The 11,446-nt window shown below is 34.4% G+C and overlaps 1 protein-coding gene across 3 annotated transcripts in view; it reads right to left on the bottom strand.

Annotated features, from left to right (window-relative positions):
* Positions 1 to 225: 225 nt before the first annotated feature.
* Positions 226 to 11,446, bottom strand: part of LOC149775630 (uncharacterized) — a 33,660-nt gene continuing 22,439 nt past the window's right edge. For all 3 annotated transcript variants that reach the window (XM_089943408.1, XM_089943409.1, XM_089943410.1), the window contains 6 exons: positions 11,338 to 11,364; positions 10,911 to 10,934; positions 9,203 to 9,515; positions 5,911 to 6,090; positions 3,206 to 3,483; positions 226 to 2,577 (listed from right to left, as the gene is read on the bottom strand). In XM_089943408.1, the coding sequence (XP_089799534.1) occupies positions 2,094 to 2,577; positions 3,206 to 3,483; positions 5,911 to 6,090; positions 9,203 to 9,515; positions 10,911 to 10,934; positions 11,338 to 11,364 (1,306 nt within the window). In that variant the 3' untranslated portion in view covers positions 226 to 2,093. The remainder of the gene's footprint in view (positions 2,578 to 3,205; positions 3,484 to 5,910; positions 6,091 to 9,202; positions 9,516 to 10,910; positions 10,935 to 11,337; positions 11,365 to 11,446) is intronic.

Here is an 11,446-nt window from a genome sequence, read left to right as displayed (position 1 = left end):
TATATATATATATATATATAGTTCAATCTTATCCTCTCTCGCTAACTCTAATTCTTCTAGTAATTATAAGCAGAAATATGAAAATATGAATCCCTATATAAAGTTTCAGTATTTGTTATGTGTCGTACCATAGGTCTATTTTTTTTTTCAAAAAAGAAAGGCAAAACCTGTTATAATTTTAGCATACTCAGGCCATTGTGAAAAAAGACTTTACAAAACACATGGTTGCAATATTTACTAGATTTATTGACTGGTAATGATGCACTTGCTTTGGCGAAACACGTTAATGATTGTACTTTAGAGAGACATGACGTTAATGAATACGTTAAGAAACATACGCATAAGATGTATATTGTGACGTTGAGATTTTTAAATTTTATTTAATACATTGAACATGCCCTTATTAAAATACAATTCTTTACATGGTTACCACTGAGAGACACACGCGCATGTATGCAAATACCCACTCTCCCAGGGACTGACGTGCAACTGCTTATTAGTGGTACGTGTATCATTTAACTGAGAAAAATGTCAGGAGGAGGATTGCTCTATATACATTTTACTGGATGCATAACATGTCGAACAATAGTTGAAACGTGTACCAATATTTGGCTTCTGCATGAACAGTATAAAAGACAGTAGTTATAAACTTTAGAGAGCTGCAAGATATACCCTGTTATCTTTTAACATACGAATAAGATTGAGCAGTAAGATCAAAGACATAGCATGGATGAATTTGGCATCATGTTAGAAACCGAGATATACGTACTTAGATGTTAGGTAAAAGTTAGAAGGCTAAAGACACATCATGGATGAATTTGGCATCATGTTAGAAACCGAGATGTACGTACTTAGATGTTAGGTAAAAGTTAGAAGGCTAAAGACACAGCATGGATGAATTTGGCATCATGTTAGAAATCGAGATGTACGTACTTAGATGTTAGGTAAAAGTTAGAAGGCTAAAGACACAGCAGGTTTATATTTGGCCTCAGTGTCCCGAAGTGCGAGATCAAAGTTAACTGTAACACTGTTTTATTGAAAAGCAGTTTATGTTGTTAACAGCTCATACGTTAAATTTAGATTTAATATTTTAGTAGTATATGTACCATAAGAAACATCACGTTTTCTCTTCCATTATCATATATATTATGCAATATGACAACGGATAATGACAAGAGCAATGCAAATAAAAATATCTCTGTTTACTCCTCTAAATAAGATATGTTATTTAGATACAAATAGTAGCAATGCATTTTCCAGAACAGACAGTATATACATATTGAGTTAATTACCGTATCCTGAATAATAGATTTGTAGAGTGATTTAAAAGAAGCTAAGGTAAACGTTTCTACGCAAATTAAATACCCATCTTTATATACGACATATTTTTCCAAATAATTTGCATAAATCTGTAAATTAATTAGTCTGATGTAGTCTATCGACAATAAAAAGGAAACCATTGTTTCTCTTTTTTAATGACGAAATACAGGAGCATCACGTTTTTAAAACTATCTACCATAATTTAGGTTCTCTAGCCGTTTAAAAAGTCACAATTTATGATATTTCAGTGGATTGGAAACCTCATTTACACAGCATCAAGGAAGGGATGATATGTGGTCATTACGTAGTGTTTTGATTAATTCCGTTGTGTGTATCTTTGAATCTAGTTTTTGCAACACAATACATGCATTTCTTGCCTTGACGGGAATATTCTGCAGAGATTAGCAAACGAATTTATACAACTTTAATGCCAAATGTAGTAGAGTACTGACAATAAATTCAGATGATTAATCGTTTTTTTTATTATTTTGTTTCTAGTTCTCACTGTTGCAACCTAGACTCAGGAAAATGTGTCAAGCATACATAAGTATCTCTAAGCTGAATTATACGTAAAACAGTCATACAAAGAGTTTAACAAACAATGTAACTACTTCTACTAGTATCAATACTAATTACATCAAAAATAGTGTTTTACAACTTAAGAACTTATTTTGTAATAGCATGGACCCTTTCTGGGTGTATGGGTTCAGTTTATGTACTATGGAGATGAACGTGTAATTAGCGTAATTTATAATTGCCTATTTTTTTGTGAGCTATTTACCTGTCACAAACATAGGATCAAAATGCATTGAGCATAATTTTCCCCTTTTAAAGTTATCGGACGATATAGTCAGGTTTCCGAAATGTGACCCTCCAACTGTTCCCTTGATCTTATAAGGGAAGAATGTCTTCTTGTCTTCAGCTCCGAATAACACGGTGATGAAATATGCAACTTGTGGGACTGATGTATCTTTTTCTATATTTCCCGTGATGTCCATTCGAAGCCGCTGTTCCTGACGTAAAAGCAGTGGATTAGATTGACCTCCGTTGCGTTCCAGAACATATCCCTCCTTCTTACGCTCGTCTATCACATGCTGTACCTTCTCCATTGGTGTACACTCTATAAGGAGGGCTCTGAGATCTTTTGAGTCACGGAAAGAGAGTACCTTGTAATACCTGGCAAGACCAAGGTTCAGCAAGACTTCATCGTGAAGAAGCTTCACGTCAGCTGTCTTCTTAGCAAGGACATACACCTGACTGTAATGTAGCAAAATAAAAATCATACTGTAAGAACATTGACCATTTTATTCATTTTTTGGTCGAACCTTAAGCATGTATTACAAAACTTTATTTTTCTTATTTGTATAAATCCGAACTGGAAAATCTGAAAATGATATTTATTTGGTTTAAACGGACCAAGAAAAATTGGGATGGTATTCAGTAAAGAAAATGACTCATATTGTCGTACGTAAGATACTTTTATATCCAAAGAGGCAAACAAATCACTGGAATAAACGAAAGGGTGGATGTTAGTGAAAGAACAAAGAATGTTGTTTACCGATATTAAAAGCACATGGCTCTGTTATAAAGCTGTGTATGTACACGTATCATTTAATCTGAAATTCTGAATACGTAGTACAGTGTTTGCATTTATTATGGGTTCTGTATAGTTCCTCATGGTTCGATTCTCTGCATGAATGAGGGCGAGTGGTTGCACATATTAAATGGACAGCTTTCACTGTGGACTCCGCATGCAACATGTCAAAGATCTGCGCTAAATTGAATCGGCGTGTGCACATTATGCAGAATTGTAACGTAAAACGTAAGCAAAGTAAAATAAATAAAATACAGAATTCAAACTCATTTGAATTAAAGAGGAACTTACATCTTTGGCGAATGCATTTCCGAGGACACAGTGTCTCTGTCTCCGGTTCGAACTGCAGTTCTCACTTTAGATACAGTATCTTCTCCCAATGTTAGGAGCAGTGTCTCGTAGTCCCGAGTATTGGGGGGCTGGTTAAGGGGCAGAGTTATCGTTACCTGCTTTTTAAACTTATCTGAATCCTTGTATTCCACACACAGGCATGGGGATATGGCCAAGATATTGTATTTATCCCTGGATTGCTGGACTTTTTTCATCACCTCGGCATCAGGGTGCATAACCTTATAAGGAAACCGGTATTTTGAAAGATTTCTCTACCAAACCTACCAAAATGGACTTCGGAAATGAATATCATGCTACATGAAACACACATCCACACACATAAATATGTATATATATTTACATATACACAATAAACTGACAATGAACAATGCAAAACATGTATATACCTAGCCTGAGCGCTTTCGACTCTTTAATGAGTCTTTTTCAACGGCAAATACATCTGTTATTTTATGCAAATTAATGTAAGCGCAGAGTATATCCCGGATATTTCATTGTTATTATCGTTATAGTAGTCATAGGCTGTTAAGCAAATTTAGAGAATTATTTAAAAGAACATGTGTCGGCTGCAAAAGATAATTTTATTTGTGCATGGTTGTTTTTTCTTGTCTTCTTGGTTTAAACAGCTTGGTTTCAATGTTCTAAAGCGGAGTATCCAGTAATATTCCTTTTCTTTCCTGGTTTGGGGACTCCAGTTGGGGTTGTGAGCAATTGCAATAAGTGTTATATCACTGAAAATGTGGCATGGGGAGGAGAAGTGTTCTGCGACCGGTCTTCTGTACAGCTTCTTTGTCATCCAGTCAGATCTATGAAGGTTGATTCTTTTCAGTTTCTCGGACATACTGAAGGCTACAGATATTACATGTGATGAGATAAATGACATTCCCTGTTTTTCACGTTTCGTTTGGGCCATGTATGCTTAATTTTTCTCTAGTCACTGTGTTAGAAAATGTCCTGGTCTCTATCATATGTTGACAGGTTTTGCAACTTTTATCACAACAGGGGCCAGATTGACTAGTGTAGTCTTGATTAGTGATTGGCGTTAGCGTCGCCCTGACTATGATGTCCTTGAGGTTTTTTAGTCTCTAGTAGGCGGCTACAGGTTTTTTAGGGAGGATTAACTTAAGTGTGTCCGACGATTCCATGATGGGCCAGTGTTTCCCGATGATTTTACTTACTTTGGGGTTGTCTGGATGGTAGGTCAGAATAAATGGTGTTCTATCAGCCTTTTCCTTCTTTCCGTATTTTAGTAGGTCATCGCGGTTTGTTTGTTTAGTCTTTTGGGTTGCCTTCGTAATAAGGTCTTTATCGCAGCCTCGGTGAATTAAATGTTTAGATAGCTCGCCAGACTTTTTTTTAGGAATGTTTCATCGTCTGCGTATCCTCAGTGCCTGGCTATATGGGATGTTCCTAATGCAGTGTTTTCGATGACAGCTGCTTGAGAGGAGATACTGGTATTTGTCGGTTGGTTTGGAGTAGATGTCTGTATGGAGTTTGTTTTCTACCAGTCTGGTTGTGTCCAGTAAGCCTGGATTGAGTTGGAGATTTCTGCCGTGAATTTTATTGAGGGATGGAAGTTGTTTGACTTTTATATGAAATCAACCAGACTTTCTTTTCCATGTTGCCACTTCATTTATATATCATTGATAAAGCGTACACAATGGTATGGTGTAAGTTCAACCGAAGCTAAACGTTAACCCTCCAGTTTTCCCATAAACATTTTAGCATACAAAGAAACCATTTTTGTACCCATTGCGGTTCCATTAATTTGGAGGTAGTTTTCTTTATTAAATTTAAAGTTATTGCGTTTTAGGACAAGCCGCAGGATTTGGACTAGGAAGTATCTGGGTGGACTGTCTACAGTTCTAGTTTCCCATGCTTCTCTACACGCCTGTATCCCTTCGTTGTACGGGATGTTAGAATAAAAAGATAAGACGTCTAAGGAAACAAGCAATGCATCTGGCAGCAATGGTTCGCGTGCTTTGCTTTTTATGAGGTAACCGGTCGTGTCCTGAAGATATTATGGTAATTTGTGGACATGTGGTCTCATAACATGATCCAAATATTCTGATATCCTTTCTGTTGGATGCCGGTTACCGGAGAATATAGGTCTGCCCGGATCTGTTATATATATACATATATGCATACATACATACATATAAATATAAATATATATATATATATATATATATATATATATATATATATATATATATATATATATATATATATATATATATATATATATAGTATAGCCTTAGTAACTCAGTTTATGTTATAACTTCTTTTAGTTAATCATAATTAAATCATGACGGAAATGATCGTAAGGATTTTCGTATCTTATTAAATACAATTTTGAATTAAATATCTCACACATAATCACGCAATAAAATTAAAATGTTCCATTATCTATTGAATAAATTGCATACTTGTAAAATGTTTTGTCATCGTGATTTGTTTCAGCATATACTTTTCTCAAATACAGCTGTTGGTGGGAAGCGGTCTTCAGTGTAGCAACAGGAAGATTTTACCTGAGGACTCTTTAAGTCTTAGTCAGAACCAGACATATCTAAAACAAGTACTTTACCAGTGAAATGTATAGACTAAACATTACAAAGAGATAGACAGACAGACAGACGGATTCTAACCTTGATTGATATGGCAGTGGGTTGGTCCACGGAATTTGCTGGGACTCTGAAACAGACTCTGTCGTCCGCATCAGATGAATACTCGTAACCATCCTGAGTTACTTCAGCCTCCGTTGCCTTGGGAACGGTGACGACATACACGCAATCCATGCTACTAAGTTCGAATACTGCGTGTCCGTTCTGTCAATAAAACGTTTTTCTATGAGTGAGGTATTGTTTACTGATGCTTCTAGCTGGTAGGGTGCTACGTTCTTGAATGCCAGCAGCGATTATTTGTCGCCTGTTCTTAAATGACGACACAATATGGTTATGTACGTTATCACGCGGTGCTTAAATTTCGCCATTATTGTTACCAAAAGTTGCCATCCATCAAAGAAAAATGTGCTTATCACGTTCAAGGAATACGGATATATATTTCCTTTAATTTCATTGTTTCTTTCTTAACTAATGTTACATTTTAAACAAAATCCATAGAGATGATATAGAAAAGAACGATAAAGTGAAAACGATGCAGTTGAGATAATAGAAAAACCCAATGTTGATAAACTTCCATCCCCATTTGTTTCAGTATCCGAAAACCATATCAGACTGCAAAAATCGTTTTCTTTAACAATCCATCTGCGGGTTTAGGATGAAACTGAAGTGCAATTCGTCATAATGCATGTCGTCAGAGGTACTTAATGGATGCAACCTGTTTGCAGTCGGATACTTCATGTATTAGAGTTCCAAGGTTATTTTATGTATTACAGTTCCATGGATACTTCGTGTGATGCTGTTCCGTGAATACTTCATGTGATGCTGTTTCATGGATACTTCATGTGTTACTGTTCCACAGATACTTCATGTGAGGCTTTTCCGTTGATACTTTGTTTGATGATGTTCTAGTTCAGAAGGTGTTGTACATTTTAAAGATACGTAGTTTATGCTGACAACGTTTATACCTTAACGATTTTACAATTTTCTTTTCTTCGTCTTTGTTTTGTATGCGTTTCAGGGGGAGATTTTCCAACATCATTTCTTAATATCACCTAGCCTCATGTTGGATATTTAAGCTTGTTTTATAGATTTGTCTTCCTGATAATTTGGTATAAGAAGAGGACGGCTGTAGCGACATTTGGTAAGGGTTCAACCACTTACTTCATTATTATTTTTTTAAACAAATTTTGTTTCGATTCAACCATTTGACTATCTGATCTTAACTCACCCGTAAATTTAATTTGTTAGATAGTTTAATTAAATATTTAAGGTAGAGTCCAAGACTGAGTTATATCTATGAAATTCAGTAATAAACATAATATAGGAATAGCTGGAGAGAAAACGATGGAAATGAAATTTCAAAAAGAGAACAAGATCAAGAATAAATCTGATGTTTATCCTGTTAGAAAAAAAAGGTGTAAATAGAAGAAAAATTGGGAAATTTACTATAATCCTTCATTCTATCTTTCTATAAACTGTTTAATTATTTACTTCCTCTCACTACTGATTTTCTAAGAAAAACTTAATATATAGAAAAGAATGATAAAAGATAACGCTGTAATATCAGTAATCTTTCCGCACTTAGCCAACGCATTAAAACACATATCTTAAAATGCAAGGACTTTATTAACAAATCTGGCGACAAATAAGCACGGCAACATTTAGTAATAAACTGTAACCAGATTTTGGAGACATTTGATGACGGGCGACAAATAACTGCGGGCGATATATAAGAACGCAACACCCGACAAGTATTCTCTCAGGCGCTGTTTTACTATACTGGTTGAAGCTGAAATTCCTTATTCATCGATTGCTATTGCCTATTCAACTGAAGGTGTTCAGTTTTAATATTCGTTTATTGTGAGAGTTACTTGTTACATGATTTAAGGGTACGATATTGATATAAAATCATACACATCATTAAACTGATGGACTTAGAGGGCATCATTTTCATTCAGGATCAAGTCATTCCATGAAAACGTTGTGTATAAGTAACTGTCAGCACAGGTGGATTTACGACAACCAGATTTTCAAGATGGTCGAGGTAACGGCAATATCGTTCTCATGGCGACACCACTTTTAGTACCATCTAGACGTATAGAATAATATGTGTGTAACCTTTCATGTCAAAGTCCAAGCAGTTTAGGAGAAGCAATACCAAAAGACGGACTTAAGATGGCAGACTACTCTATAATCCATAACAGCTTCTGTCCATATATATATATATATATATATATATATATATATATATATATATATATATATATATATATATATATATATATATATATATATATATATAGTCAAGTTTCTTGATGCTTATCATGTATTTCTAATGTAGTCCCTGAGGCTGTATGTGGCAATAGAATAGTCAGATGAAGACTGTATAAGTACGAGTTTCTTGCATTATGAATATGTGATCTTAAAATAAGGAATAAAATGAGTGAGAACCACAAATTTTGTAAATTTCAGCAAATAATATATGTCCCTTGAATACAATGTGAGTATGTAAAGAAACGAAACATACTTTATTGCAAAGTAAGTCCCAAATAATCCTAGAATTACAGACACAAATTCTAATGAATAGAGTTCTAAATAACTTTAGTGGAAGCCCAAAATATATCCAGCGCTGAAAGTGTTGATGTGCCGATGGTTGCTCGTGTAATGGTGATATGCCAGCAGTCTTTTCTGGATCACAATAATACAATCCAAGAATATATCTTTATTTGAAATTTCTCAATAAATTCAAGTCTCTATTTGTACGAATGTTATTTATGAAGAAACGTTGTATTTTCAGTGAAGAAATAATTTGAAGAAATAAATTCCAGACAAAATTAAATACTGGACACAATAATAATACAATGTTTGATTCTTCTAAGAGCTTAAATATCTTAAATAATTTTCCAGCAACAAGATTATATAGTCTTCTACTTGACCTAAGGTCACATTAAGCTTTAAAAAATTAATCTACTAACTAATCGAAAGTTTCATTCTGGAATTTTGCAGATCTTTATAAGACAAAATCTCAGTCATGACGAGAAGATGTGTTATTCAATTATTATATAGAATGTGGAATATATCAGGCATGCCAGGTATATTGATAGTGGAATTCGAATTACCTTTACCCAGACCCAAACAAATTCGTTTACTTCTATTAACCATTACCCTGATATTAAACACATGCACATGGATAATATTTTAGCTATGTATTAGTTGATTATAGAAATTAAAAATATCAATGATTCAAGGCAAATAGAACATGAAATTGACTTTGGACAAAAGTCTTCTATGGTAGGATCGATTGCCGAACAATTACCTCTAGAATGGCAGGAAGTTCTATCCATTTGTCACTGTTTCTTACAACTGCCTTCAAATCACTGATTTTTTCATTATATTTTATTTTCAGTTGCATGCTGACACGACAAGGAACGTTGAAGTTGAAACCTCCCGTGATCCGATAGATGTCGCTGATGTACTGCATTCCAGAAAACGATGAAGGTGTCTTGCCGAATAATAGTTCGGTCCGATCTTTGTTAGACAATGGTTCCGCTTTGATGCTGTCCAGTTTATTGTCCATAGATGTTTGAACTCGTGCTGTGATTCTGGGATCATCGTACAGAACGATTTCACTGAAAATTGTACATTGTGGGAATCATATTGTGTCATTGTGCCATTCGTGAAAAAGTCTAGCCTTTTAAATCCGACTCACGTTTAATTCACATATCTGATGTATGCTACTCAACGAAGTTTTGGGATTTATTGTGAATGAGCTTTAATCCTATCTTCGACATTTTATCACACTATTTTAATAAAACAATTTAAATGGATACACAAAATATAACTAGTTTAGTATCTCGAAAATAATCTGGCTGTTCGAAGTGATGAATGAAATTGCATTGAAATAAAAATGTTTTGCTCATATCAACCTGGGTAATTGCTCACATATCACATTAATATTATATTTAGAATCGACAAGACAAAGATGAAAGAATTTGCGAGAATGTATAATATGAAAATGACTGTAGATTTGTCTCACACACACATACATGCATACATACATACTTACATACATATATGTATTTGTGCGTGAGTGCGTGCGTGCGTGCGCGAGTGTATAAACATTTAAGTGCACCTGTTCACCAGCATTTGCTTTAAAAATATAAATAGTTCTGATCTGTAATTCATAGTTTGTGAATTTACTGTTCACAAATTTCCCACTTTACCATTTGATGCACGTTTCCCAATTTGTGTAAATATATATATCCACTGCAAAAATGTCTGTGATGTTTGAGCATGTGACATTTACTTAAGGAAGACCCTATTGTAAATGAAATTCTTAGAAACGCAGATTTATTAACAACGTCTTAGAATAATGCTACGAGTTATACCCGCTGATAAGGCATGTCAAAATTACCAGACACTAATAGCAATCTCCATCTGCAAAGACAGAACTCAGAGGAATAGATGACTAATTAATTGAAAAGAGACTCCATCCAATATTAACAGACTCTATTTTCGATGGCCCACTGACCACTAGCTAGGTTTAAGTGTTAATTTGAGTCGGCTGGTTTGTAGTAGCTTCTGCAATACTTTGTTATGATCTTTGTTATGATATTCAGACAGTTATGAAAGGCTAGACACATGCCTATCGATATCAGAATTGTCAAGTTCGATACAACGTCGGTTAATTTTGGTTGTCCCATTTTAATCTAAGGCGTGGTTTCTGCAACTTCCGTATTTTGGATAGGGAATACTCTCTGAACACTTACCACAACATAACTGTGGAAATATCTAAAAGAGGTTCGAAAAGGTAACTGGAAACTTGGAATACTCCTCCACATGCCAGACTGATACTATATAAGTAATACAAGTTAAAATTGTTAAATCCTGAATCCTTTTTGGCAAAGAATTTCCTGTTTTAGGTGGAAAATTTAGCATCAATGGCAATTCTAATAAGTAGACGGATCCTGGAGATCCATCAGTTGAAACATCTGAGATAACCAAGCTGCTACAACACCACTCACCAGATGACGTCTTTGCGTTGACTCCTAAAAATAAATAAGTATTCATGGAAAATAATCATACAGTCAATAATGATAGTCCGTAAAATTCATTGAAGGAAAAGAACAACGAACACGTGTAAAGAATATTGCTCTATTCTTTTAACCATAAATAAAGGTCAATTAAAAATGTTTATTTTATTTGCGCATAAGTGCATATTTTACATAACTGATTTAACTAAAGATGACATACTTTAATATATAACATGTGCTTTGATTGGTCTCTTTGATTTACCTTGTAGAAGCTACTTCATAACAGTCTGAAAAATTTAAGATTGTACTTTGTTTACTATCTCTCTCTCTCTCGCTGCTGACGATTGGTCTTTAATTGTTATAATTGTGGTGAAATTAAATAGGTTTTCACAAAAGAATTCATGGCGCAGAAGCTTACCTTATCCATCTATCATCAAGAATGGATCTGTAAATACACATGTATAATAATACAAACATTTTGCTGTATAATTGTGTGACTATAATATTTTCGTAACAATTTAAGGAAA

This window comes from Sinohyriopsis cumingii, chromosome 19 (assembly GCF_028554795.1).
Source record: "Sinohyriopsis cumingii isolate HCF-2022 chromosome 19, ASM2855479v2, whole genome shotgun sequence".
NCBI lineage: Eukaryota > Metazoa > Mollusca > Bivalvia > Unionida > Unionidae > Sinohyriopsis > Sinohyriopsis cumingii.
This window is presented reverse-complemented; position numbering and strand designations above follow the sequence as displayed.